Source organism: Anolis carolinensis, chromosome 3 (assembly GCF_035594765.1).
Source record: "Anolis carolinensis isolate JA03-04 chromosome 3, rAnoCar3.1.pri, whole genome shotgun sequence".
NCBI classification, from domain to species: Eukaryota; Metazoa; Chordata; class Lepidosauria; order Squamata; family Dactyloidae; genus Anolis; species Anolis carolinensis.
The window spans coordinates 34,109,215-34,135,349 of record NC_085843.1 but is presented as its reverse complement, the minus strand read 5'-3'; the positions used below and the strand labels follow the sequence as shown (position 1 = coordinate 34,135,349).

Genomic DNA, 26,135 nt, shown 5'->3' with positions numbered 1-26,135 from the left:
GATCACTCAAAAACTGAGGGCGGGAGAGTCCTGTAAAATCTCCCCTCGTGCTGTTTTTTTTTGGCCACTGCGCATGCGCGTCTGCCATTAACGAATTAATTTAGAAAATAACGAATTTTCATTAATTTCGAATTTTTTGGGGGGCAAAATTCGGAAATGACATCAGAACAGAAACGCTGGCGCCCCCTACTTTTGAAACGAGTTTAGAATCAATTTTTTCATGGATCGCTCAAGCCTACTAGTTATATTTGTGTTTATTTTAAAACTAGCTTGGGTACCCAGTGATGCCCAGGTTATTTGAAAAGGGCATCGTTTGTTTTTGGATGTTAGGTAAAATCATTTTGGTAATTTTTTAAAGATGTTTTTAAGTTGTTCTTAAATTGTTGATTTTAGCCGGTTCTTGTAAACCGCCCCGAGCCCTAGGGGAGTGGCGGCATATAAGTTTGAAAAATAAATAAATAAATAAATTTGTAATGCTATTTGGGCCGGGCTGTGACGCAGGCTGTTGAGCAACCAGCTGCAGCCAGCTGCAAGAAATCACTCTGACCAAGAGGTCATGAGTTTGAGGCCAGCTCGGAGCCCCGCGTTTGTCTTTTTGTTCTATGTTAAGGCATTGAATGTTTGCCTTATATGTGTAATGTGATCTGCCCTGAGTCCCCTTCGGGGTGAGAAGGGTGGAATATAAATACTGTAAATAATAAAATAAAATAAATTTATTAGGGGGGAAATCAGTTTTTGCCTTTTTAAAAGAATGCTCCCATTAGAAAATGCATAAGAATGTTGGTGAATTACAATTCCCAAAATCATGGGTCAATCGTTCCCAAACTCTGCCAGTATTTACAGCTGGCCATGTTGGTCCTGTGTGCCAAGTCTGGTCCAGATTCGTCACTTTTTGGGGTCAGTGTTCTCTGAGGTGAACTATAACTCCCAGATGCCAAGTTCAATCACCCCAAACCCCATCAGTAAGCAAATATGGCTGTGTTGGGCCTGTGTGCCAAGTTTGGTCCAGATCTGTCATTGGTGGGGTTCAGAGGGCTCACTGAATATGGTCCAGAACCATCATATACAGTGTGTGTGTGTGTGTGTGTGTGTGTGTGTGTGTGTGTGTGTGTGTGTGTGTGTGTTGCCATGCCAAGAATGTACGCAGCCACTTTGCATGGTTCCTCTCTTGCCATTCATTACTACGACAAGGCAAAGTGATATCCCAAGGTCAAATGTTAAATTCTATGACTAAGTAAGTATGTGAACCTGGGTCTCTCTGATCCAAGTCCAGCACTTTAAACATTGCTCTGCTAGGACTCTCTCAGAGAAAAGTGTTTACTATCTTTTGATACTATGTCTGAAACACCATGATAAAAAAATCAAATTTAATATAATACAACCCTATCATAAGAAACTAATCACTTTGCCAAAAAACCTTACCAATATGGGATTTGTCTTTGAATGAAAAATTGGCTGAAAATAGCAAAGCATTGACAAAAAGGACACACTTATTGAAACATGTGTGCCATTTATTGAGTTCTGGATTTAGTATAATGTCAAGTTTTTAAACTTTGTTTATGGTGGGGGGGTTTTTTGCATTATAACTATATTCTCAATTTGCTTCTGACATGATAAATAAATAAATTGAGTTTTGTCACCCTTGCAGAATCCTCTGGTAATTCTGGAGGAGGCTGTTGGACACAGAATGGGTGGGACACAGTTCTGGTCTAACCTGGCCAAAACCACAGAATCCAATCATATGAGGTCCTTGAAACGACCCCAAGATCATTACTAATCAGGAATTATTCCAGAAGGACATGATAGACTGGGACAGTATGCCTGCATGGCTCAATTAAGGTTGTTGAGAGTTTGGAGAAGTTACAAGAAAAGAAAAGAATTCTTATGCAGTTTCCCCCACTGGAAGACCAGCTACATGCTGTGGCAGATTATAGCTAGAAGTCTTACCAAGTTGAAGGAACCAGGAGCCTTCTGCTAAATACCGGGACTTTCAAAAAAATGGCAAAATATCATACATGTCTGAAGTCTTGGAAGAAGCAACCTCAATGTTTTATTTACAGTACCTAGTCTTTCACTTGAAATGAATGAGACTTAGGAGTGCCATCTTACAATGAAATGGCCATCTGGAATATCTTTTTAGCACTGGTAATATTACTGTTATAAGAGTATTCTTTCCTGGAGATTTCAGTAAGACATGCATCTAAAAATGATGTTGGAGATGGCACAGTTTAAGAGCAGGGATTGCTTATGTTAACTTTGACTTTCTCTTTCCTTTCACCTCCAGTGACCGAGGAAATGTGCTCAGCCGTCAGCTATTTGCTGAAAGGTGGTTCTGCCTATTTTGATCTTACATTGCAGAGAAGGAAAATGTTTTCTTTTCCATTTAGTTCTTTTGCTTGTTTTGTTTTTCTTCTTGGTCTCAGCAGAGTCAATGTTAGAGTTAGTCTATTCTTCTAAAGGGATTTACACTTCATGGGTGTTCTCTTTTGTAACCAAGATCCCAAAACCTATCTTGAGGTTACTTAGGGTTTTTAATGATTCATCTGCTTGATGATGCAGAGAAAGGGCTTCTTTTGCTTGGCAGAAAACAAACTTCCACTTGAGGCACCCCCTTTCCCACTTGAAAGTTACCCTCTCCCTCCCGTAAGCCAATTGAGGAAATACATGTTTGGACTAGGAACTGAAGCAACAGATATTTTGCTAGTTACTTTCATTGCTTCTTCAGAAGGCATGAAGGAGGAGGAATGGGAGAGCGAAGAGCAGATAGTGTCAAAATTTCCAGATCAATTTTTCCGTTAAAGGCTAGCTGAATGCTAGTGTGAGTCTTTCCTCTCTCCTTTTCCCACAGTCAGTAAGACTTATCTGACAATGGAGTTAGTGTCAGCTGTCCAAAACTAACCAGGAGATATGTTCCTTTCATCACTACTAGTGCTTATCATCAAGACCTCCTAACTTTTTTTTCTTTCTTTCTTCAGCTGTAGTTAATTTACAGGCACACAAGGCTAGGGTTTTTGTTGTCGTTATTTCGTTTTCTCTCCCTTTTTTGTTACCGACTATAACTTCACTAAATTCAGTGGAATTACACCAGGCCTGGATTTGGTCCAAGAAGCCTGTGATGAGAAGCAGTAATGTGCTACTTAAACATTTAAGGTCCGTGCAGGTGTTAAATGAGAGCAGAGCTCTTAAGAGGTTTTGCTGGATTCATATTTCAGATATCTGGACTGTACTCCAGTGCCAAAGCATAAAAGTTATGTAGAGGCCTGTGATGGGAACAAAATGATAATACATAATAATAACTTTATTCTTGTATCCTGCCACCATCTCCCCAAAGGGACTCGTGGCAGCTTGCACATGGCACAAAAGTGCCTAAAAACAGAGCATAACATAAAACATAGTATAAAATGCAATAAAATAAACAATAAGCATATGGACAACAATTTAAAACTCAATTAAAATGACTTTCATCATCATAAGCTACTGTAAACATGGCTAGGCTGAAAACAATGGGCAAGGAAATGGGATAAGTGCAAAGGTGCAACCATGGGACAAGGGCATGGAATGTAGTGCAAAACCCATTTTGTTCTGCTTAGGAACAAAATTGAAAAAAGTCTGGACACCAGGGTTGTTTGAGAGACAATAGGGAGCATTTTCCCCAAACCTTGACAAAGTAAGTCCCCATCCTGCCAACTCCTTATGTGTATCATATTGGCCCCTGCCCTAGTCCTGCCCCATTGCTTCCACTGCCCTTCATTTGTCTTTGTAAAGCAAAAGTAGGGGAAGCCCTTTGAATCTGAGGGTCATATTTAGTTTGTTACTGGCTTGCCCACTACATTCCACAAAAAAAAACCAGCATATTGTAAGCTAAAACGTTTGCTACCAGTAGGATTTTAAAAAGGAATTTCAGCCTTTTAGGACTTTATTATACCAACCTTCTATTCTGTAATAGCCTTGTGAGCGTAGATCATGGACACATACCTGGTTGAGCACATTTGATATCACACTTCTCATTAGTAGAGCAATTGTGCTGATTCACCCTTCTGTGGTCCTGTGATCATACTTCTTCATACTCCCTTACATTGCCTTCCTACACTACTGCAGTTCTTTTATTTATTTTTAGTGCAATTGTGCATTTTTAGCCTTAAAACAACAAGTGTGTGTGTGTGTGTGTGTGTGCGTCTGTGTATGTATGTGTATTTGTATATGGAAATCACTTGGGAGCATACAGTGAGCATAAGAGGGCAGAGGAGGAGAATCCCACTCATTGACGTCACGTCATTGTTGGCATACCAGCACAGAATCAGAAGGAACCAATTACACTAAAGCAAATTGAGAAAAAGCAAATTGTTATACCATCTCATAACTTGCCTGTTCTTTCTAATCTGTAACTTTTGCCATATTGACCATTCTGATATCTCTGAAATGTTGGAGTATATGCACCATACTAGCTGGAGCTTCCTGCTCCATAATCAGCCCATTGTTGCTGTCCCCATGTGAAAAGTGACAGCTCAGAAGATGACATTTTCCAGGATTATCACTCACATGGAGAAATCTCCACATGGACAGGAACCTCTCATATTCAGACACATCATTTTTCACCTGAACTAAGTGACAATGAGGCATCTGTTGGTGGGTTGAAGAAAAAGAACTGAATACCTGAATATGGCTGCAAAGTCCTGTTATCTTCCATCCCTGTATATTTTTCCCTGCACAATCCGTGACAATCATAGAGCAGTGCCATATAAAAATTCACTGATGGTGAAAAGGCATATTTCCACAGTATAGCAGCCATGTTGCCATTTGCACTATTTTATGCTTTCTGGTGCAGAAGAAAGGAAAGTGTAAATTTGACAAGGATGCTTCACATTGGTGTGACATGAATGAGAGCACATATAAGCCTCAAACGGAAAAGAACCAACAATGGACAGGTTTATAAAATAGTTCCAGGTAACTAGCCTTATTATATTTTATTTTGCTACTAGCCACTTATTTTTGTTACAGATCACCATTTCTGTGGCAGCATTAAAATTTTTAAAGAAAGAATGGAAAGTCACAAAAAGGTGGACCATATAGGTGTCTTCTTATTCAGAATGGGTAAACTCAAAAGCATTACCCAACAGAATTCTGTGATACTTTGTCACTAATACCAGAAATGACATTACTCACATACTGGAGTGTGAACGTGATTTCTGTTTTATTAATGTATTCCTATGCCCCTCAGGGTTCTCCCTTTGTGTTATAAAATGATAGAATCATAAAACTGGAAGGGACCACAGGGTTATGTCGTCAAACCCATTCTGCTATGTAGGAATGCACAGTCAAAGCACTCCCAACAGATCACTCTCTCCAGAGAAACAATATAAAATTATTGCCTGCTACATCTGAGTTGTACTAGGAAGTTAAGCCCGCCAATGAGTCAGACTTAGCGTAAAGTGGTCCTGGCTAACCGTTAAAAACTGAGACTGCATTTGTTATTGCTGACTTGTTAATATAACACAGGCATTGACATTTCCTGGTTACTGTAAACAGTGAAATGCTTTTAAAGTTAATGGAGTACAGGTGCTGTTGCCCTCTGAAATGTCATCAGAGAAAAAGGCTTTCTGGGATAGAAAGATATGCAGAGCCATTTATGGAGAGGTTTGAGGAAGCCCCTTCATTGAGTGCCTTAATTTGAGGTATTTTTCTGACTCCAGTGAGAATCCTAACGTATTGTGGGGTATAAAAATGCCCCTGTCCAAAAGAGTGTGGATGTCAAATGAAGAGTATTTAATCATATCCGTACGCACAGAGCCAGAAAACACATGTCTCCAGAAGGCAGCCCATTTATTTTGAGTAGGTGTCAGACCTTCTTGTTTGTTAAAAAGAAACAATACAAATGCAAAAGATTTGTTAGGACAATTTGTCAGTATGTTTGTTTGTTTGTCTGTAAAGCACATATACATGGCAAGTCGCGGAATCTTGGGAAAACCATTTACAACTCATTAGGTGTTGTCACAAAATTCCTTCCTTGTAGTTTTATATGAATTTTGCAATGAACTGTGAGTTTGGAGAACTGAAAAGGACCACTTTGCCTATATGATTATGAACTTCCACAGAAGAGCCATCTGGTATCAAAACAAAGAGTTATCGAATTCAGTATTTTTTTATATATAGTGGCCATTTAGTGGAAGATCTCATTCGTTTTCATTGTCAGTCCAAGTGCTGAAGTATGTACTGCAAAATTCAATAAGCATCTATTTCAGTCTTTAATCATAATCCTACAGATAGGTGTGACTCTGTTGTTCACCACCAGTTTTTCTCACTTGCCCATAATATCCACAGTAAGGATGTTGGCGGGAGTGGGTGTGGAAAGAGACTTGGTACACATTAGAATCAAGCTACATGTTCCATTATTAATGCTTTAAAAAAAGTATGTATAATGTAAAATACTACCACTTGCACATGCTCTTTATTTGGTACATAATTGCAAGACAGATTGGAGACCCAGCTGGCAACTTTCTTTTCAAAATTATAAGTGGCCATATTAATCACACTTTTTAGAAAGTGTTATATAGAATAATATCCAGGCATGAAGCAAGGGGGCAAATTCTCCAATTTTGATAGATTCTGCTCCAGGCAAGAGAAAAGAAAGGTCTATGCACAAATCACCAGTTCAGCTAGTACAGCTGCAGTTTGTGATAATTTCCAAGGCTTAACTAAGTTGGTTAAGACTTCTGTAATTTCCAAACAGGAAACAAAGTTTGTGTATGTGCATGTGTGTATGTGTGACAGTGTTCAAATGACAAGCTATGAGCAAATGTGATTGGTACTCAACCCATAACACCATCACACTTAATGCCATCACCAGGAACCTGGGACAATCCTGAACTGTCTGACTAGTGATATAGGTCTTGATTTTTTCACAGAAAGACTGTATATCGGTAAGCAGATATGGCAGCTTAGGACTTCTATCATAATTTCCAAACAGCAAAAAAAAATGTTTGTGCATGTGCATGTGTGTATGTGTGACAGTGTTGAAATGATAAGCTATGTGCAAATATGATTGGTACTCAATCTATAACACCATCAAACTTAATGCCATCACTTGGGAGAATCCTGAACTGTCAGACTAGTGATATAGGACTTATTTCTTCTCAGAAAGGCTGTATATCAGTGAGCAGATGTGGCAGCTTGTGGACCAAGGGGGATGGATTTTGGGTAGGATGTCCACTCTGCTGAGACATCTCTAGTGCTATTATGTGTAGGGTAATTCAGATCTCATATCAAGGTCGGATGTTTGATGGGGAGGCTGTGGGTATTGTTCTCCCATAGCTGCAAACCACAGAATCTGGGGAAGAATTCAGACAATTCCCTTTTCTTGTTTCCCTCTATCACACCTTATGTTTTCAGGTATATGAAACACATCAAATTGGCATAACATGCTGCCAATTTACAGGGGAGCAAAAGTTCAAAATAATGTAATAGAATGTGCAAGTCAAAATTCTGCCCCTGTCTTGGCTATATTATTACAATATTTCCAGAACAATGAATTCCACTCTCCCAGACAATTGCTTATGTATGAGCAACTGCCGGCAGACCTTTGTTATTTCGAGGAGATAGTGGCCTGAGGCCTAGTTATTCTTCCATATTGTCCCTGTCCCTCTAAGCTGTTTACAGATTATTTATAATTCTGCAAACTCACATAACTTGCTGGTACATCGCAAGGAGGAATGAATAACCTTGAAGGGTATGGGAGTTTAACCTTGGAGACAGGTGCATGAACAACAATGGTGAGATAGGCAAGGGTGGTGTGATGCTCAGGACATCTCAAAATATAAACAAGTATGTTACAAAAATGTCCTAGGTCAGGGCACAGATTGAGCACAAACCTGTGGCTAAAGTATCGTGAACCAGGTGGCTACAATGAAGAGATCCACCCTGCTGCTCTCCGGGGCTCCCAGCAGCATTATTGAGAGTGTCTTTCATGCAGGGCTGTAGCCAAGGGGGGGGGGGGGGTTAGAGGTTTAACCCCCACCCAGAAAATTTTCAGGTTTTTTTAAAAACCTGGTTTACTCATGAATTTTAACTGATTAACCAAATCCCCATGAGTGTCCACTGAAGTTTATCTGTCTTGAGTGTCCACTGAAGTTTATCAATGGAGACTGATTTCAAAATTATTTTGCGTTATGGAACTACTCTTCATGATTCGCTAAAAAAAAAAAAAAAAGCTTCCCCCCCCCCCCCCCCAAAATCATTTTCTGGCTATGGTCCTGCTTGCATGATACATGATTTGTTTGCTATATAATACATTTGAAACCTTTTTCGTCCACAACTGGTGTATGTTGTTGCTTCTGAATCCAAAAAATCGAACCTCTCCTGCATTTGGCAAGACACCTTATCAACCCAAGGCCATTTTGTCAAAGTTTAGCTATCCCCAGGCTTTTACATGTACTGTATGTGGTATACAGAACAGATACAGGGCCTTCTCGGTGGTGGCTCCCCGGCTATGAAACGCCCTCCCTGGAGATATCCGACAGGCTCCTACCCTGCTGGGATTCAGAAGGGCCGTGAAAACATGGTTATGTGCCCAAGCTTTTGATGAGTAAATGACAAAGTTGACATGGCCTGATTTAAGGATGAAGCATGAGGATCTCGGATGAATGGAATTAATTATATATACTTTTTAAGGTTTTTATAATGTGTTTTAACAATGTTATTAATGGATCTGTTTATATTGTTTTGTTTTTATGATTGCATTTTGGGCATTAAATTTTGCCAATTTTTGTAAGCCGCCCTGAGTCCCCTTGAGTGAGAAGGGCGGGGTATAAATGTAAATAAATAAATAAATAAATAAATAAAGCTATATTTTTAACCAAGGAAAGTAAAAGTCAAAGGATGGTAAGGCTCTTTTTTATTTTTTTAATTTCCATTTTAATCAATATTTGATTAGTATGATATATTTAATAGATTTCTTCATTTTAAGAATTTGATCATGAAATATCAGAACTGTTTCCCAAGTAGACAAGAACTTTGTAAATAACTGCAAATGGATCTTTTAAATGTTTTTGAGAGTGAAAGAAATAAGTTTGTAACATAAGGTTTCATAGTCTTAAGTGTACTTCATTGGATGCATACAGTGAAGTGCATAGGTAAAGGCCTTTATAGCTATAAATAAGCAGGTTTTATTTGTGAATATGTGTGGTTAGAAATAGAACTGCATAATTTCTGGATATGTTGATGAAGTAACAAGTTCATTTTTAACAATGGCCATTGGCCATTGGGAGACCAATGTAAGAGGAAAAATATTGCCTAAAAGCCAAGGTGAGTAGATAACTATGAATAGTGTAGAGTTATTGGAATATAAGATGGCTGGAAACTAGAAAAGAAATGCTGGCTGGGAAGCTTTCTGGTTCCCAACCAGCTTCAAACTACATTCAAATAACATTCTCTTGAATGAATGAATGGTTTATTGTACTAGCCATAGGCCATGACATCAGTAATATACAACCTTTATAAACACTTTCCAATATAAACATTAAAACTTATTCAAAAATTAAAACTAGCTCTTTAAAATTATGATAGCAGAAATATAACAATGACAGTGTCCGATTTGTATCATCCCAACCTATCTCTATTTCCATTTCTGACCTCAAGTATGGATTTTGCTACTTTAGCTCTGATCCTTTGGGCTGCGATTGCAAATGTAGCAACCTTTAGTGTTATATTTTTGGAATAATCTGCTAGCAAGTCACAGATCACAGCAGATTGTTGCCACGTTCTCTTCCATTCATATGATTATCTACTCTCCTTGGCTTTAAGCATTATTTATCCTCCTACCTTTCTCTCTTATGGTCACTGGTAAAGCTGAACTTGTCACTTCAACAATCCACATGTATTGTGTTTATATTGCTGTTGACACATACAGCCTTCTTATTCATAGCAATAAAGGTATGTTCCAAGGCACTTTACTCCAGACATCTGATGAAGTAGACATAAGTCTACAACAACATATGCCTGCCAACTGTTTTTTCTCAATGTTAAGGGTACTACAACATCTCATTGCATACTGATCCAGAGCAATGTTGAATACTACCACTTTGTAAATTATATTGAGACTACTGTAAAAGGGGTGGTTTTTTGGTATAACAGAGAGAAAAATAGTTTCTTGTTCAGAAAGTATGCCTTGGAAGGAATGTTAACAACTCAAGATGGCAACTAAATCAGGAATGAAGAAAATGCAGTTGCAATTATTGTACTTCAACCCCCATCATCCCTCAGCATCGGGCAAGGTGGCATGAAGTCAACAGCAACCAGTCAAACCCAAGGACATATACTGTAAGACTTCACACTTCTTTAGACCTTTTTGGGAGGAGTCTGTCCACCCCTTTCCCCAATATATGGAAGAATTTTCCATTACACTCACTAATAATTTTCTAGTTGGCTTGAGATGGTTAAAAAAAATCCAACTCATGCAAGAAATGACAGCAGGAAAAAAATGGGTTTATAAGTGAGACAATCATGTCACCCAGCATCAATTAAACTAACCATTAATGATTATGGAGAAAAGGCATTAAAATATGTAAGTATAGCATATGAAACATTTGGTGTCTCCCCTGTGATCAAACATGATATACAACAGTATCCAACTCCCAAATGTTACACATAGAAATGAAGGGTGACACAAAGATCATTGGTTTAATTCCTGAGTATTTTTCATTTACTGTGAACAAAATCTTTCACTGAATCACTCCACCTTTTCCAGGAAATGTTAGCTTCATCTTCTATTGTGCAAAATGTTTTTACTGCACTTACCACAAATTAGAGTTCATGCCACCAAACAGTTTAAAGTGAATACATAAAGATGTGTGTCTTGCCCCATGAGGTCTTATTTTCTTGGGCAAGAATAATGTGAAGGAACTTTTTTATTATTCTTAAATAAATTCACATTGATGAGCTCACTCAAATAAGTCTTCCATTTAGTCCAGCATCCTGTCTGTAATATTGGGCAGATGTTTGACGCAACGCATGAACATCTCAGAGTGGAAATAAGACAGTGCACAAATCCAAACAGCTGATACCTTTATTAGGCCAACCAAAAATACATCATGCAGGTTTTTGAAGCTCCACTGGTGGCTGCTTCATCATCATCATCATCATCATCATCATCATCATCATCATCACCATCATTATATTTCTTACCTGCCTCTCCTCATGGCTCAAGGCAAGTTACAAAACAATTAAAATACACAAAGACAGCAAAAATACTACAAATACTAAAATGTACCTCCATAAAAGTTACATAACAAAATGTATCTCTATGAAAAATATATTAAAACAGACAAAACAGATTAAACAAAGGACATGCATTAAAATGCATGTTTATGTTTAAAGACTGTCTGGGTAGACCTGCCGGAAAAGACAGATCTTCACTTGTGTCTTAAAATTCCAACAACTGATATAGCTGTCAGAGCTCTACCAGCAGGTCGTTCCACATCCTTGGAGCAGCTGATGAAAAGGTCCTCTGGGTGGTGGCTGCCAGTCGAGTTCTGGCTGGTTGGAGCAGACACCCCCCAGAAGACCGAAGTGTGCAGGACGGAGTATATGGGAGAAGGCGATCCTTTAGTTAACCTGGATCCAAACCATGTAGGGCTTTAAAGGTCAAAACCATCACCTTGTACTTTGCCCTGAAACTAATTGGCAGCTAGTGGAGTGACTATAGGATGGGTTTAATATGCTCTCTCCTAGATGTTTCTGTAACCAATCTGGCTGCCGTTTTTGAACCAGTTGGAGTTTCTGGACTTGTTACAAGGGTAGCCCAATGTAAAGCACATTGCAGAAGTCCAACCTTGAGGTTACCAGTATGTGCAATACCATCTTCAGGTACTCCAAATCTAGAAAGTGGTGCAGCTGGTGGAACTTCCAAAGCTGATAGTAAGCACTCCTGACGGTTGCATCCACCTGGGCTGACATTTGCAGAGACAGATTCAGGAGTACTCCCAAGCTGTAAACACAGTCTTTCAGGGGGAGTGTAAGCCCATCCAGAACTCGTTGACACACCTCCATGTCCAGATTAGGATCCTAATGGCAAGCACCTCTGTTTTGTCTGGATTCAGTCTCAATTTCATCAGTGGAAGATGTTCTTGAAATAAAAGAGGCCAACACTGTAGTATTTTCCCACACCAGCACTGAATCATTTCCCAGAAGAGTCCTACAGACATGGAAAACAGCTGCATAGAGCACAGACCCTTCCTGATGGCCCCCAATGTGGAAACGGCTCCCCAGTGGAGACATCAATTCATGTTTGTTGTAAGATTTCTTTGAAGCAGGTTTCTTTGAAATGTAACCTCTCCAAATCAACAAATGCTGTCCATTGGCTCTATAGATAGAAAACATGATGTTTCGAAGTTAGGAAAAGAGGATAAATCAGGAAGTACCTCTTCTTACTGTGTTCTGATAAATTGGGGAAATCACTGCCGTAAGGCATGGCAATTTGGACAGCTTTTTCAAGTGATGAGATCAATTCATGGAAGTTAGAGTTACCGATGGCTGCCAGTCAGGATGGCATTGGCTATATATCCCCTACTACAGAAACAGTTGATCTTAGTATAGTAATTGCTGGAAAAATGAAATGGAGAGCACAGTTGCATTTGCATCCTGCTGGTAGCCTTCTATAAGAAACAATTTGACCACTATGGGGACAGAATATGGAATTAGATAGTGAACTAGAATATGTGTTGGGAAGAGAGAGAATTTAAATATTAATGGGGCTGATAAACCTTCAAGAACAGTAATAGTGAACGCATTTAAAATGATATTAAATTATATGAAATTTTCCTAGCCTGTTTGTGTGTTGTTGTGTGCCTTCAAATTCTTTCCAACTTATAGAGACCCCATCATCAAATTTTCTTGGCCAGATTCTGGGGTAGCAGGGAGGATATATAAAGAAAGGTTGAAACTCTAAGGAGAGGGAGATGGGGGATGTTGGTGGGGGAAGAGAAGTGATCTATGTTAATTGCTGTAATAATATGTTTCATGCATATGTCTATGTTTGATGTTTTAATGGTTTTAATCTACAGTTGTATGTTTTTGATTTAGATATGTGATATATTTTTATATATATGTAAGGCATTGATTTTTGCCATTTGTTATGTTGTAAACCACTTTGAGTCCGCCCAGGGGTGAGAAAAGCGGTATAGAAATGCAGCTAATAATAATAATAATAATAATAATAATAATAATAATAATAATAATAATAATAATAATAATTTGTTATTGTCCTGCTCTGAGGTAGAGATAGTGTGAGTTGCCCAAGGTGTGAGTTGCCACTTGGCTTCTGTGTTGAGCCAATTCACATGTGTACGCGCCTTCAAGACTCATGTTGATTTAAGAATAACCCTGTGAATAGCATAGGGTTTTCTTAGGCAGGGAATATTCAGAGGAGGTTTTTCAGTTCCTTCTTCTGAAATATAGCCTACAGCGCCTAGTATTTCTTGGTAGTTTTCCATCCATATACTAACCAGGCTTGACCCTGCTTAGCTTCCATGATTAGACAGGGTCTGTCTAATCTTTCTTTTTAGTTTCTCTTTAGTTTCTTTCCTCTGTCTCTTGGCATCCCAGAAAAGTACACGTGAAAGGGATCTAGGAGTGTTGTCACATGCTTTCATGGCCGGAATCACTGGGTTGCTGAGAGTTTTCTGGGCTGTGTGGCCACAAACATGTGGACAATGTCAACAGAAAGGAGGAAACCATGAAAATGAACAAAATCTGGCTACCAGAATTTTTAAAAAACTCTAAAATCAGGACAGCAAATAAAGAACAACACTCTGAAAACAAAGAAATTCCAGACATGAAACAATCAGGGCCAGCGAACTCCTCCCAACAAAAGATTCCCCCAGGCAGGAATCAGCCAGGCTTTGAAACTGCAAGGCTTTTCAACACTAATCAAGGTGATTGATTGAAACATTCACACTTGCCTCCAACAGACAAGAGCTCTTTCTCCCACCCTGGACCTTCCATATATAGATAAACCCCACTGACCTAGTTTCCAATATACAGTACTTTGCAACCTCTGAGGATGCCTGCCACAGAGGTGGGCGAAACGTCAGAGGAGGATGTTTCTGGAACATGGCCTGGAAAACTCACAGCAACCCAGATCTAGGAGTCGTAGTAGACCACAAGAGTTCTTTCTTCCGCCTTAGACATTATTCCACAGATATATTCCCTCCATATGTTTCATTGGCAACAGAACCTCTGAGGATGCCAGCCACAGATGCATGTGGAAAAAGCCAATGCCATTCTAAGCTGCATGAATAGGAGTGTAGGGCCTAGAACAAGATAAGTAATAGTACTACTGCACCCCCGGTGGCGCAGTGGGTTAAACCACTGAGCTGCTGTATTTGCTGACTGAAAGGTCAGCTGTTTGAATCCGGGGAGCAGGGTGAGCTCCCACTGTGAGCTCTAGCTCCTGCCAATCTAGCAGAAGCTCTGGCTGGAAGGTAATGGCGATCCATGCAGTCATGCCAGCCAAATGACCTTGGAGGTGTCTACGGACAACGCTGGCTCTTCGGCTTAGAAATTGAGATGAGCACCAACCCGCAGAGTCAGACACGACTAAACTTAAGTCAGGGGAACCTTTACCGTTACCTGTTCTACTTTGGTCAGGCCTCATCTGGAACAATCCTGTCTCCTGTTCTGGATAAAAAAGGTAAAGGTTTCCCCTGATGTTAAGTCCAGTCATGACCGACTCTGGAGGTGGTGCTCATCTCCATTTCTAGGCCCAAGAGCCAGCGTTGTCCATTGACATCTCCAAGGTCATGTGGCCGGCATGACTGCATGGAGCGCTGCTACCTTCCCGCCGAAGCAGTACCTATTGATCTACTCACATTTGCATGTTTTTGAACTGCTAGGTTGGCAGGAGCTGGATCTAATAGTGGGTGCTGATTCTGCTCCCAGGATTTGAACCTGGGACCTTTTGGTCTGCAAGTTCAGCAGCTCAGCGCTGTAACACACTGTGCCACCAGGGGCACAGTTCTGGATACCACAATCTAAAAGAATGGTCAGAGGTCTGGAAGCCGTGCTCATTGAGAACCAGCGGGGCTTGTTTAGCTTGGAGAAGAGATGGTCAAATGGGGACATGAGAGCCATGCTCAAATATTGGAAGGGATTTGAGGGTTCGGGCTGTGGCGCAGGCTGAAGAGCAAGCCAGCTGTAACCAGCTGCAATAAATCACTCTGACCAAGAGGTCATGAGTTCGAGGCCCGCTTGGAGCCTATGTTTGTCTTGTCTTTGTTCTGTGTTAAAAGGCATTGAATGTTTGCCTATATGTTTAATGTGATCTGCCCTGAGTCCCCTTCGGGGTGAGAAGAGCGGAATATAAATGCTGTAAATAAATAAATAAACAAACAAACAAATAAATAAATAAATAAGGGATGTGACAGGGAAGATGGATTCAAACGGGCGGGGGGGGGGGGGGTGAGATCCCACTTAAACATGAAGAAGAACTTTTGGAAGAGCGAGAACTGTTCCAGAGTGGAGCATGCTCCCTTGGAGTTTGATGGAAGCTTTTAAACAGAGGGCATCTGTGTGGAGTGCGTGCTGGCAGGAGGGCGCTGGACTGGACGGCTTTGGGGGGCCTCCTTTAGTCTATGATGAGTCTAGCTGAGCCTTTGGGACGCAGGAAGGAGAAGGAGGGCTCGTGGAGCGGATAAGCGGGGAGAGAGCCCCTTGAGCCTCCGGGGAGCGGGCTCCAAGGTCTTCCCGCTCACCCCACCCCGGGGATTGGCCTCTCCCCCCCCCCTTCTCTCCTCTCCCTCCGGCCTGGGAGGGGAGGGGGCTCTGCCAGCGCGCTCTCCGCCGCCGCTGCCTCTCCTCCTGCGGCTGCCGAGCGTCTCCGGGCCGGTCTTGAGAGCCGGCATGCGGGGCAGAGGCGGATAGGAGAATGAGCGGCAGGAAGCGGCCAGCGGACAAGGCTCAGCTCCGGCGGTCCTTCAGCGAGCAGTTCCGGGAGTCCACGGCCAAGGCTTGGGATTTACTCTGGAGGAACGTGCGGGAGAGGCGGCTGGCAGGTGAAGGGCTCGGGGACGCGGGGGAACCCTCGCTCTCTTTATCTCTCTCTAGGCTTCACCTTGAAGGCGAAGGCGCCCTGCTCCTCCTTGGGCAAAGCATGGGTCCTGCAGGAGGACTTTTGCCCAAGTTGCGCCCAGCCCATGGTCTTGGCGAAGTCCCCTCTCTCCCAATAGCCAAGAGCAACCCTTGTTTGTAGTGCCTTGGCCCTCATTCCTCCTCCGGGTTCTTTCCTGCAGGAGAGGACAGCATGTGTACACGCGTTTCTTTGAAGGGTGCTGCTGGTTGAAGGCTTCTGCAAGTTGGAGTCTGTCAAAAGGAACTTTCTCCATATTTGTGTGAATCCCGCGTGGGTCGCCCATGGGATGCTTTAAGTTTGAGAGGGGACATAATAGCTAAAGTGTTGTCTAAGGCTTTTATGGCCGGAATCACTGGGTTGCTGCGAGTTTTCCCGGCTGTATGGCCATGCTTCAGAAGCACTCCTTCCTGACATTTCGCCCACATGTATGGCAGGCATCCTCAGAAGTTGTGAGCAGAGCAATAGCCAGAAAAAAAAATTCGGGGTGGGTTTGAAACTTTTTTTTAGCGAACCATGAAGAGTAGTTCCATAACGCAAAAATAATTTCGAAATCAGGCTCCATCGATAAAATTCAGTGAACACTCATGGGGATTGGGTTGATCAATTAAAATTCATTAGTAAACCAGGTTTTAAACAAAACCCGAAAAATTTCGGCGGGGGGTTGAACCCCTAATTCCCTCCCCCCCCCCCCCCCCCCCGCTACAAACTTGGTTGTGAGGCTAGTCAAGGGAGGTTTATATATCTGTGGAAGGTTGGAAGGTCCAGGGTGGGAGAAAGAATTCTTATCTGTTAGAGGCAAATGTGAATGGTGTAATTACTCACCTTGATTAGCATTGAAAAGTCTTGCAGCTTCAAAGTCAGTCTGATTCCTGCCTGGGGGAATCTTTTGTTGGAAGGTGTTAGCTGGCCCTGATTATGTCATGTCTGGAATTCCCTTGTTTTCTGAGTAAAGGTAAAGGTTTCTCCTGACGTCAAGTCTAGTCATGTCGGACTCTGTGGGTTGGTGCTCATCTCCATTCCTAAGCCAAAGAGCCGGCATTGTCCATAGACACTTCCAAGGTCATGTGGCCAGCAGTGCTGTTACCTTCCCACCTATTGATCTACTCACATTTGCATGTTTTCGAACTGCTAGGTTGGCAGAAACTAGGGCTAACAGCAGAAGCTCATCTCTCTTCCTGGATTTGAACTGCCAGCCTTTTGGTCAGCAAGTTCAACAGCTCAGTGGTTTAATCCACTGCGCCACCAGGGGCTCCGTTTTCTGAATGTTGTTCCTTATTTACTGTCCTGATTTTAGAGATAGTGGTAGCCAGATTTTGTTCATTTCCATGGTTTTCTCCTTTCTGTTGAAATTGTCCACATGCTTGTGATTTCATGGCAGACTACTCTATGTAGTCTGCCATGGTGGTTGTGAGAGTGGTCCAGCATTTCTGTGTTCTCAAATAATACGCTGTGTCCAGGTTGGTTCATCAAGTGCTCTGCTATGGCTGACTTATCTGGTTGAGTTAGTCTGTAGTGCCTTTCATGTTCCTTGCTTTGTGTTTCAGTGCTGCGTTTGATGGTCCCTATATAGACTTTTCCACAGCTGCATGGTATATGGTAGACTCCAGACATGAAACAGCCAGGGACAGCTAATACCTCCTAACAAAAGATTCCCCCATGCAGGAATCAGCCAGGCCTTAAAGCTGTCAGGCTTTGCAGTGCTAATCAAGGTGATTAATTGCAACATTCACACTTGCCTCCAACAGACAAAAGTTCTTTCTCCCACCCTGGACCTTCCACAGATATATAAACCCCCCTTACCTAGTTTCTAACATACCTCATAACCTCTGAGGATGCCTACCATAGATGTGGGGGAAATGTCAGGAGAGTTTGCTTCTGAACATGGCCATACAGCCCGGAAAACTCATAGCAACCCATGATTGCTAAGTTTCAGTATCTGAAAGGATGTCACATTGAGGAGAGGGAAATTTGTTTTCTGCTGTTCCAAAGACCAGGACACAGAGCAATGGATTTCAATTCCAGGAAAAGAGATTCTGTGGAAACATCAGGGAAAACAGTGGAATAGGGTGCCTTGGAGCATGGTGGAGTCTCCTCCTCTGGAAGTTTTTAAACAGAAGCTGGATAGGTATCTGTCAGGAGTGCTTTGATTACGTGTTCCTGCATGGCAGGGGGTTGGATTGGATGACCCTTGAGGTCTCTTCCAACTTCATGATTCTAAACGTGTGTTTGTGTTTGTGTGTGTGGTCCCTCAGTGATGATGGGAGTGGGGATATTTGTCCCTCTTCTCTTCATGTCAATTTGTGTCCATGGCATTGACTTTCTGGCTTTGTCACGTCCCTTGGGGACTATGGTTCTTAGAACAGAGAGACATAAAACAAAGTAGATTGAAGAAGGAGAATGCACCAAAAAGTATAGACTTACCACAAAAGAGACAAAACTTCAATACCTGAGTATACTAAAGCTATCAAATATTAGAAGAATTAGGGAAGGCAAACTCTTGCAGTACAGGATTTTGGGGCATTTTCTCTCTACACATTGCAGTAGATGCTGCAGCAAAAAAAGTGTTTTTTTGTTTAAGTAGGTCTGTGTGTCAATACCATGTGTCTACGCAGATCATTGGTCAGTGGACTCTGGTTTAGAAAACTCATTGAAATGGACATGTGTTTAGTTTAATGCAGCTGCTGGTCACATTCTACAACTATTTCCTCATCCTGTGTGGTGAAATTGTAAGCTTGCTTATTCAGAAGGACACTCCATGGAGTTTGATTGTTTTTAAGAACTTGTGCCTATGTGTATTGATGTTTAATGGACAGATTTCTTCATGAAAGAGAGATCTAGACCTTTATGCTTCTGAATTGTGCACTTTATGGGGCATGTTGCATTGTTTAAACCAAAATGCAATAAGTGCAATGAGTATACTACAGACTTACCAGATTTTCCTCACCCCTCACCCCCCTCATTATTTTCTTTAAAAAAATAATTTTGCTGTTAAAAAAAAACCCTCGTTATTTTCCACTAGACAGTATTTGAACTTCCTCTCCATCTATGTGGGCAGGACACGCAACTTCTTTGCCATGCATTTGCCTACACTGCATGCATCTTGTTAATCCTATTCATGCTCTTCTTTTAAACTGCCATACATTACAAAGTCTAGACTTTAGCCATATAGCCTAACTAGAATCTTTGTAGCTTTTATATGGGATGTGTTGTTATTTTTTGAAACTTCAGTACCCAGAAACCCAAACCTATATGGTTGTGGGTACTGGAAATGGCATCACCCAAAAGTGCAGTTTCCATCCTCTGGTAGCCACACAAACTTGCTCTCACCTTATGGAATGTGTTCACTTTGGAGCAATCTATGTATGGTCACAGCAGCTAGGTATACATTCCTATAAGAGACTCTTTATATCTGTGAATGTGTAGCTGATGTGTTTTTCTAGCCTATTTTTAAATCTGTTCACTGCCTGCTCTTGTGTTCCTTGTGCAGCTTTTAGCCTGTCTCCTCACTCCAGAAATACTCTCCCCTAAGTATTTCACTGTTGCAATATTTTGTCTTTATGGTTTCCTCAGTTACTGATCTCCGTTTCATTTCGTATTAGCAGAGTTTGTAAGGAGGATAGAAAGTAACTTGCATCCCCAAAGGAGCAAAGAGTTGTAATGTTTGCATTCTGTTTAGTTATGACAAAATGTTCTCAGCTTGCCATGTTCCTGTTTATCGCATATGGAAGGTCACCGTGCCTCTGAATTAAGCTAAAAGCACTGGGCATATCCAGGAAGAATGCAAGCCTCTTGGGACCTTTCACAAACTCCTCAATAGACGTTTCAGCGACTAGCCACTGTATGTCCCAGGGCTGTGTGTAATTCCAGTGCCTGGTAGATCCACTTTCATAATGTAAGCATTCAGGAACAAGGGGGAATGGTAATATATTTTCATAGGGGAAAGACACCAAAGCAGTTCCGGAATATGGGGCATGTATTAGCCTTGTAGCTCCTTTCCAGAGAAACTGCTAAACAAGTATTCCCCTTTCTGTTATGACCAATGGCTTTAGAGAGAGGTCAAAAGATTGCCATGAAACATTTCAGCTCCTCTTTTTTTCATCCATTAAGAAAAATTTTCTAAAATGGAAATGTTCAGGCAGGTTGGTAGAGCCGTAGTGGTGTGGTAGTTTTGAGTGTTGGACTAGCTAGGGTTTGAATCTCTGCTACACCACAGAAACCCACTGTGTGATGTTGGGCAAGTCTCACTCTCAGCCTTGGAGGAAGGGCATGGCAAATCTTGTCTAGAAAATCTCATAATAGGTTCGGTTCACCTTAGAGCAGGGGTCCTCAAAATTTTTAAGCAGAAGCCCGTTCCACAATTTTTCAGACTGTTGAGGGGCCAACTTATCATTTGAAAAAAAAAACCAAATTCCGATGTACGGCGTTCCACGCAGTCATGCCAGCCACATGACCTTGGAGGTGTCTATGGACAACGCCGGCTCTTCGGCTTAGAAATAGAGATGAGCACCAATCCCCAGACTCGGACACAACTGGACTTAACGTCAGGGGAAACCTTTACCTTTACCTTTTATGCACACTGCACATGTTTTGTTTGTAGCGCAAAAAACAACAACAATGAAAGAACAATACAATATTTAAAAATAAAAACAATTTTAACCAACATATACCTATCAGGATTTCAGTGGGAAGTGTGGGCCTGCTTCTGGCCAATGAGATAGTCAAGTTAATTAGGATTGTTATTGTTGTGTGCTTTCGAGTAATTTCAGACTTTGGGCGAGCCTAAGTCTAAAACTGAGGGCGGGGGTCAGGTAAATGACCATGGGCCTTAGTTTGGGGACCCCTGCCTTAGAGTCACTGTAAAGAGGAAACAACTTGAAAGCACACAGTAACAACCATAAGCCAAAGATACTTTGTATTTCTTTCTCTTCCATCATTTTTGAATGGCAAGGCTAGAATTATCCATTGCCACTTGTGTATTTGGGATTAGAGTGAATGGGTATTTATTCTCAACCATCAAAGATGAAGTTATTATAAGCAGTGTTGGGGAAAGGCTGTGGAAACACTTTCAGGTTCTGCCACATCTACATTTCCATTTATGCAGTTCAATGTAGTTAAACTACATTCTGAAACTAGGCATTATATGGCAGTGTAGACAGGGCCTCAGTTTCCCATGACCTTTAATGCACGCTGTGCATTCTCGGAGCCTATGTGCCCTTCTTTATTACTTCTCTGTTGCCAGGGGAAATTTAGGTAAGAAACATAAAGGAAAAATCTGTTCAAGTATACATTTTGATTTGCATGTGAGTAAGCCTGATGCTGTGTAAGTACATAAGAAAAACATAAGAAAAAACATTCAATTCAGAACATGGGAGTTACTTTTAATGCCAGTGAATGCCACTTCCTGCTCCTCCCAAGCCCCCTGAAGTGAGATAAATGTGGCATGGGAAATTACTTTAATGTTTTCCTAACATGGGACATGCTTTAATATTTGTCTCACATAGGGCATCCCCATGTAAAAGCACCAACCATGCTACAACAGCAATCTAAGAGCTGTAGAGATTTCACTATTCATTTTCTTGATTATAAGGGATTGCCAGTTCTTCCACAGAATATATTAATGGTTGTTATGCACATTAGCATTGTACATTTATTATGACTCAATTACATTAAGTTGTGCAGGGTAAACCATAAGCCAGCTATTGCCGCGTGCATTTGTAGCCTGTGGCTCCATTGTCAGAAACCCAAAGGATTATATTTGTACATCACAATAGGCCAGGGTAGTATGGGGACATTGGCTTACTGTAAACAATCAGTAATTTGATGTACTGGCTTTGATTTCTCCTACTTTCAGCACGTTTATTATTGACTTACTGTGATGTTGTTACCTGGGAGTAGCCAGCTTTCAGGCTTGTTACCCATTCTTCTCAACCCAGGAAAACCAGCATAAAAGTAAACCTTGGATTCTTTCTCCATTGGGAGAAAAACAAGACAGGGAACCAGCCACTTCCAGGTTTGGACAACAGTAAACCAAAGGTTCCTAGAATAGCTGAGATTTTTCTAGCACAAGGAGGAATAGTCAAGACAGTAAGTGACAGCACAGTAGTTATTTCAAATAAACCCAACCTATTGTAATATCTCAATGTGGCCCTTATCTACAAAGAACAGGGAAAAGGACCCTGCTGTCTTTTCATATTGTACAAATAGGCAAGATTACATGTTAGGATACTCTTTGGGGTCCTCCTCCAATGTGACTTATTATTATTATTTTATTATGACACAGCAAACAAGATAGATATGCTGGATTTCATATCACAAAATCACAAGTCGAACACTTCCCAAGTGTCTAGGACTGTGTGATGTATTTTCGGAGGATGTGTGCAGATCCCAGTAGGGTGGCCTTTTGCAGTTGGCAGATTGTAATTTTGTCAATGTCTATTGTTTTCAAATGCCGGCTGAATCTTTTGGCATGGCACCCAGTGTGCCCATCACCACCGGGACCACCTGCACTGGTTTCTGCCAGAGTCTTTGAAGTTCAATCTTGAGGTCCTGATAGCGGCTGAGTTTTTCCTGTTGTTTTTCGTCAATACGACTGTCACCTGGGATGGCAACATCAATGATCCAAACCTTTTTCTTTTCCACAACTGTGATGTCTGGTGTGTTGTGTTCCAGAACTTTGTCAGTCTGGATTCGGAAGTCCCACAGTATCTTTGCGTGCTCATTTTCCAATACTTTTGCAGGTTTGTGATCCCACCAGTTTTTTACTGCAGGGAGGTGGTACTTGAGGCATAAGTTCCAATGAATCATTTGGGCCACATAGCTGTGCCTCTGTTTATAGTCTGTCTGTGCGATTTTCTTACAGCAGCTGAGGATATGATCGATGGTTTTGTCAGCTTCCTTGCACAGTCTGCATTTTGGGTCATCAGCTGATTTTTTGATCTTGGCCTTAATTGCATTTGTTCTGATGGCTTGCTCCTGGGCTGCAAGGATCAGGCCTTCTGTCTCCTTCTTCAGGGTCCCATTTGTGAGCCATACCCAGGTCTTCTCCTTATCAGCTTTTCCTTCAATTTTGTCAAGGAACTTTCCATACAGTGTTTTGTGGTGCCAGCTGTCAGCTCTAGTTTGTAGTGCGGTTTTCTTGTACTGTTTTTTTGTCTGCTGTGTTTTGAGGAGTTTCTGATTTTTGACTTCAATCAAAGCAGGTTCTTCACTTTGCTTTACATATTCTGCCAGGGCATGTTCTTCTTCTTTGACTGCTTGTTTTACTTGTAAGAGTCCTCTGCCCCCTGATCTTCTAGGCAGATACAGCCGGTCAACATCACTGCAGGGGTGCAGTGAATGATGAATGGTCATGGGTTTTCTTGTTTTTCTGTCCAAATTGTCCAGTTCCACCTGTGTCCAGTTTATGATGCCAGCGGTATATCTTATGACAGGTATGGCCCAGGTGTTTATGGCCTTGATGGTGTTGCCTCCATTGAGCTTGCTTTTGAGAATTTTTCTGACCCTTTGTGTATATTCTTTGCTGACCACAGTTTTCACATCTTCTTGCTTGATGTTGTTCAGCTGTAATATGCCCAGATATTTATAGGCCTCTGGTTGGTGACACTTTGGCCATTAGGCATATTTATGCCTTCACTTTCAATTATTTTTCCCTTCTTCAATGCCACTGTCGAACATTTGTCCAAACCAAACTCCATGCTGATATCAGTGCTAAAAATTCGGACAGTGTTAGTCAGAGACTGGATTTCATTATTATTATTATTATTTCCTACATGAAATTAGATAAACTGATTGGTTTTTATTACATTCAATAGTTTCTGTTTAATTATGCTTCGTCAGAACATGCTATGATATTTGTTTTTAAAATACAGTGCAACAGATTGATTGAAGAAAACATGCTAACAAGATGTTTTAGCCAGGGAAAAAAAACAAGACTTTAAAAATAGAGGGAGCTAGATTGTGCAAGCTTTGAATGTTAAAACAGGAAGTTTATACTGAATCCTAGAAAGGAATGGATAACCAATGAGGACATATCAAAAATGGAGTAACATGAGTCCCTTTGTGGAAAGAAAAGTGTGGTATAAAAAAACATAATAATAATAATAATAATAATAATAATAATAATAATAATAATAAATGATGGGCAAAATGTTGAATGGAAACCAGAGGATTTAGGGGAGCTAATGGGAGAGTGGGCCCGGGCTGTGGTGCAGGCGGGAGAGCAAGCCAGCTGCAATTAACTGCAATGAATCACTCTGACCAGGAGGTCATGAGTTCGAGGCCCGCTCGGAGCCTATGTTTGTTTGTCTTTGTTCTATGTTAAAAGGCATTGAATGTTTGCCTATATGTGTAATGTGATCCGTCCTGAGTCCCCTTCGGGGTGAGAAGGGCGGAATATAAATGTGGAAATAAATAAATAAATAAAATCAGAAATACAGTGGGTTATGGGAATGGTTAAAAAATGACTACTATCTGCAGATGAAAAGAATCTTACTTCAGCCTCAGAGGAACAGGAAAAGTTTGTTGGTGGAAAGGAATAAAGCTGAAACTGGAGGGAACTAGACAATCAAAAACCCAGCAATATGAAACTGGCCCTTATATTAAGTTCACCTTCCAAGGCTGTCTTCCATTTGTTTATTGAGGTGGGTGAGGCAACCAGGTGTCCTTGGACAAGTCACACACTCTCAATCACAAAGAAAGGCAAAGGCAAGTCCCCTCTAAACAAACCTTGTCCAGAAACCCCCCCTCATAGCTTCACCCCAGGGTTGTCATTGTTCGGAAACAACTTGAGAACACATAAGAACAACAATTCTAAAAGCAAACACCTACCCAATATATAGGATTCATGCATAGAACAGGGGCAAACATAACTTTGTGAGAAATATAATAGAGATTAGAGAAGTTTATATAAACCCTTAGCACTATATTCATGTAACACAGATTGTCATTAATTTGCTTTGATATCTGCCTGGGTATCATCATTGTATCAAATACAGATAAAAGAGAGAGTAAATTGTTAAATAATTCACTTATACATTGAAAGAATATTTCACAGAAAAAGCCACTTGCAAAAGGGAACGTGGGAGCATTGTATCCAAAACATGCTATTTATCATCATTGACTTTATGTACATACCCTCCTACATACCATACTCAATTATATCCACATGTTTCCAGGAAGCAAACCAAAGATACTATGATTTGTTTTCATCTTAGTACTGTGGGGAATTTGGAGGCAACTAACTCTGATTAGCTTCAATGGGAGTGTAATGTGTGAACTCTCATAGCACCAGTGGGAAAAGGGAACCTTTTTGTTCAAGATTACTCCTCTGAAAGAGCCTCATTATATAATCTTGGGCTTCTTCTGGGAAGAAATAGATTACTCATGATTAGCCCTTTCATGCAGACAGCCAGAGAATTTCTGTGGGAAGTTCAGTCCTATCAAAGTTGTCCTGATCGCCAAAAGGTCAGTGATTAATAACATGCCATAAATACTTATGGACATGACGTGACCAATTCTTCATAAAATGCAATGAAAGAAAAAATTGTACCCACTCTTCATATCCACATTTGGAGAAAGATACGGAGAATCAGAGGAGCACTCTAAAGAAGTCAGAGAAAAAGACAAATACACTGAGATGAGGAATGGTTGCAGAAGGAAAACTGGGCAAGGAAACATGGAGGGTAAGTCATGATAACACTTTGAGCTTTCTGTACATTGTCAAGGGCCATTCCCCACTTGAGTGTCCCACTGAAGATGGACCCACTTGGGGTCTAAGTAGACTTGTCTGTGTTGTTTACCTGACACTACAAAAAAAATCAATGAGAGTTGCTAAGCACCTGGGAATCTACAGCATATTACTTTTAGAGCTCATGGAAAATGGTGGAAAACAAGACTGAACAGGTTTTTGGGGAGGTGGTAGAAATCTACTTTCCACAACTCTAATAGATTCAACAGAGGTTTGATGGCCAAAATGTAGTCTTAGTAAGCAAAATAAATCATTAAGTATACTGCCAAGAAA

The 26,135-nt window shown here is 41.0% G+C and overlaps 1 protein-coding gene across 2 annotated transcripts in view; it reads left to right on the top strand.

The window, feature by feature from the left end:
* stard13 (StAR related lipid transfer domain containing 13) overlaps window positions 1-26,135 on the top strand; it is a 272,259-nt gene that overhangs the window by 93,591 nt on the left and 152,533 nt on the right. The window contains exon 1 of one of the 2 annotated variants that reach the window (XM_062974710.1): window positions 15,497-16,040. The exons of the other annotated variant lie outside the window; for it this stretch is intronic. Within the exon in view, the coding sequence (XP_062830780.1) occupies window positions 15,914-16,040 (127 nt within the window). The 5' untranslated portion in view covers window positions 15,497-15,913. Of the gene's footprint in view, window positions 1-15,496; window positions 16,041-26,135 lie in introns of those variants that run through there. 2 annotated transcript variants of the gene reach the window in all.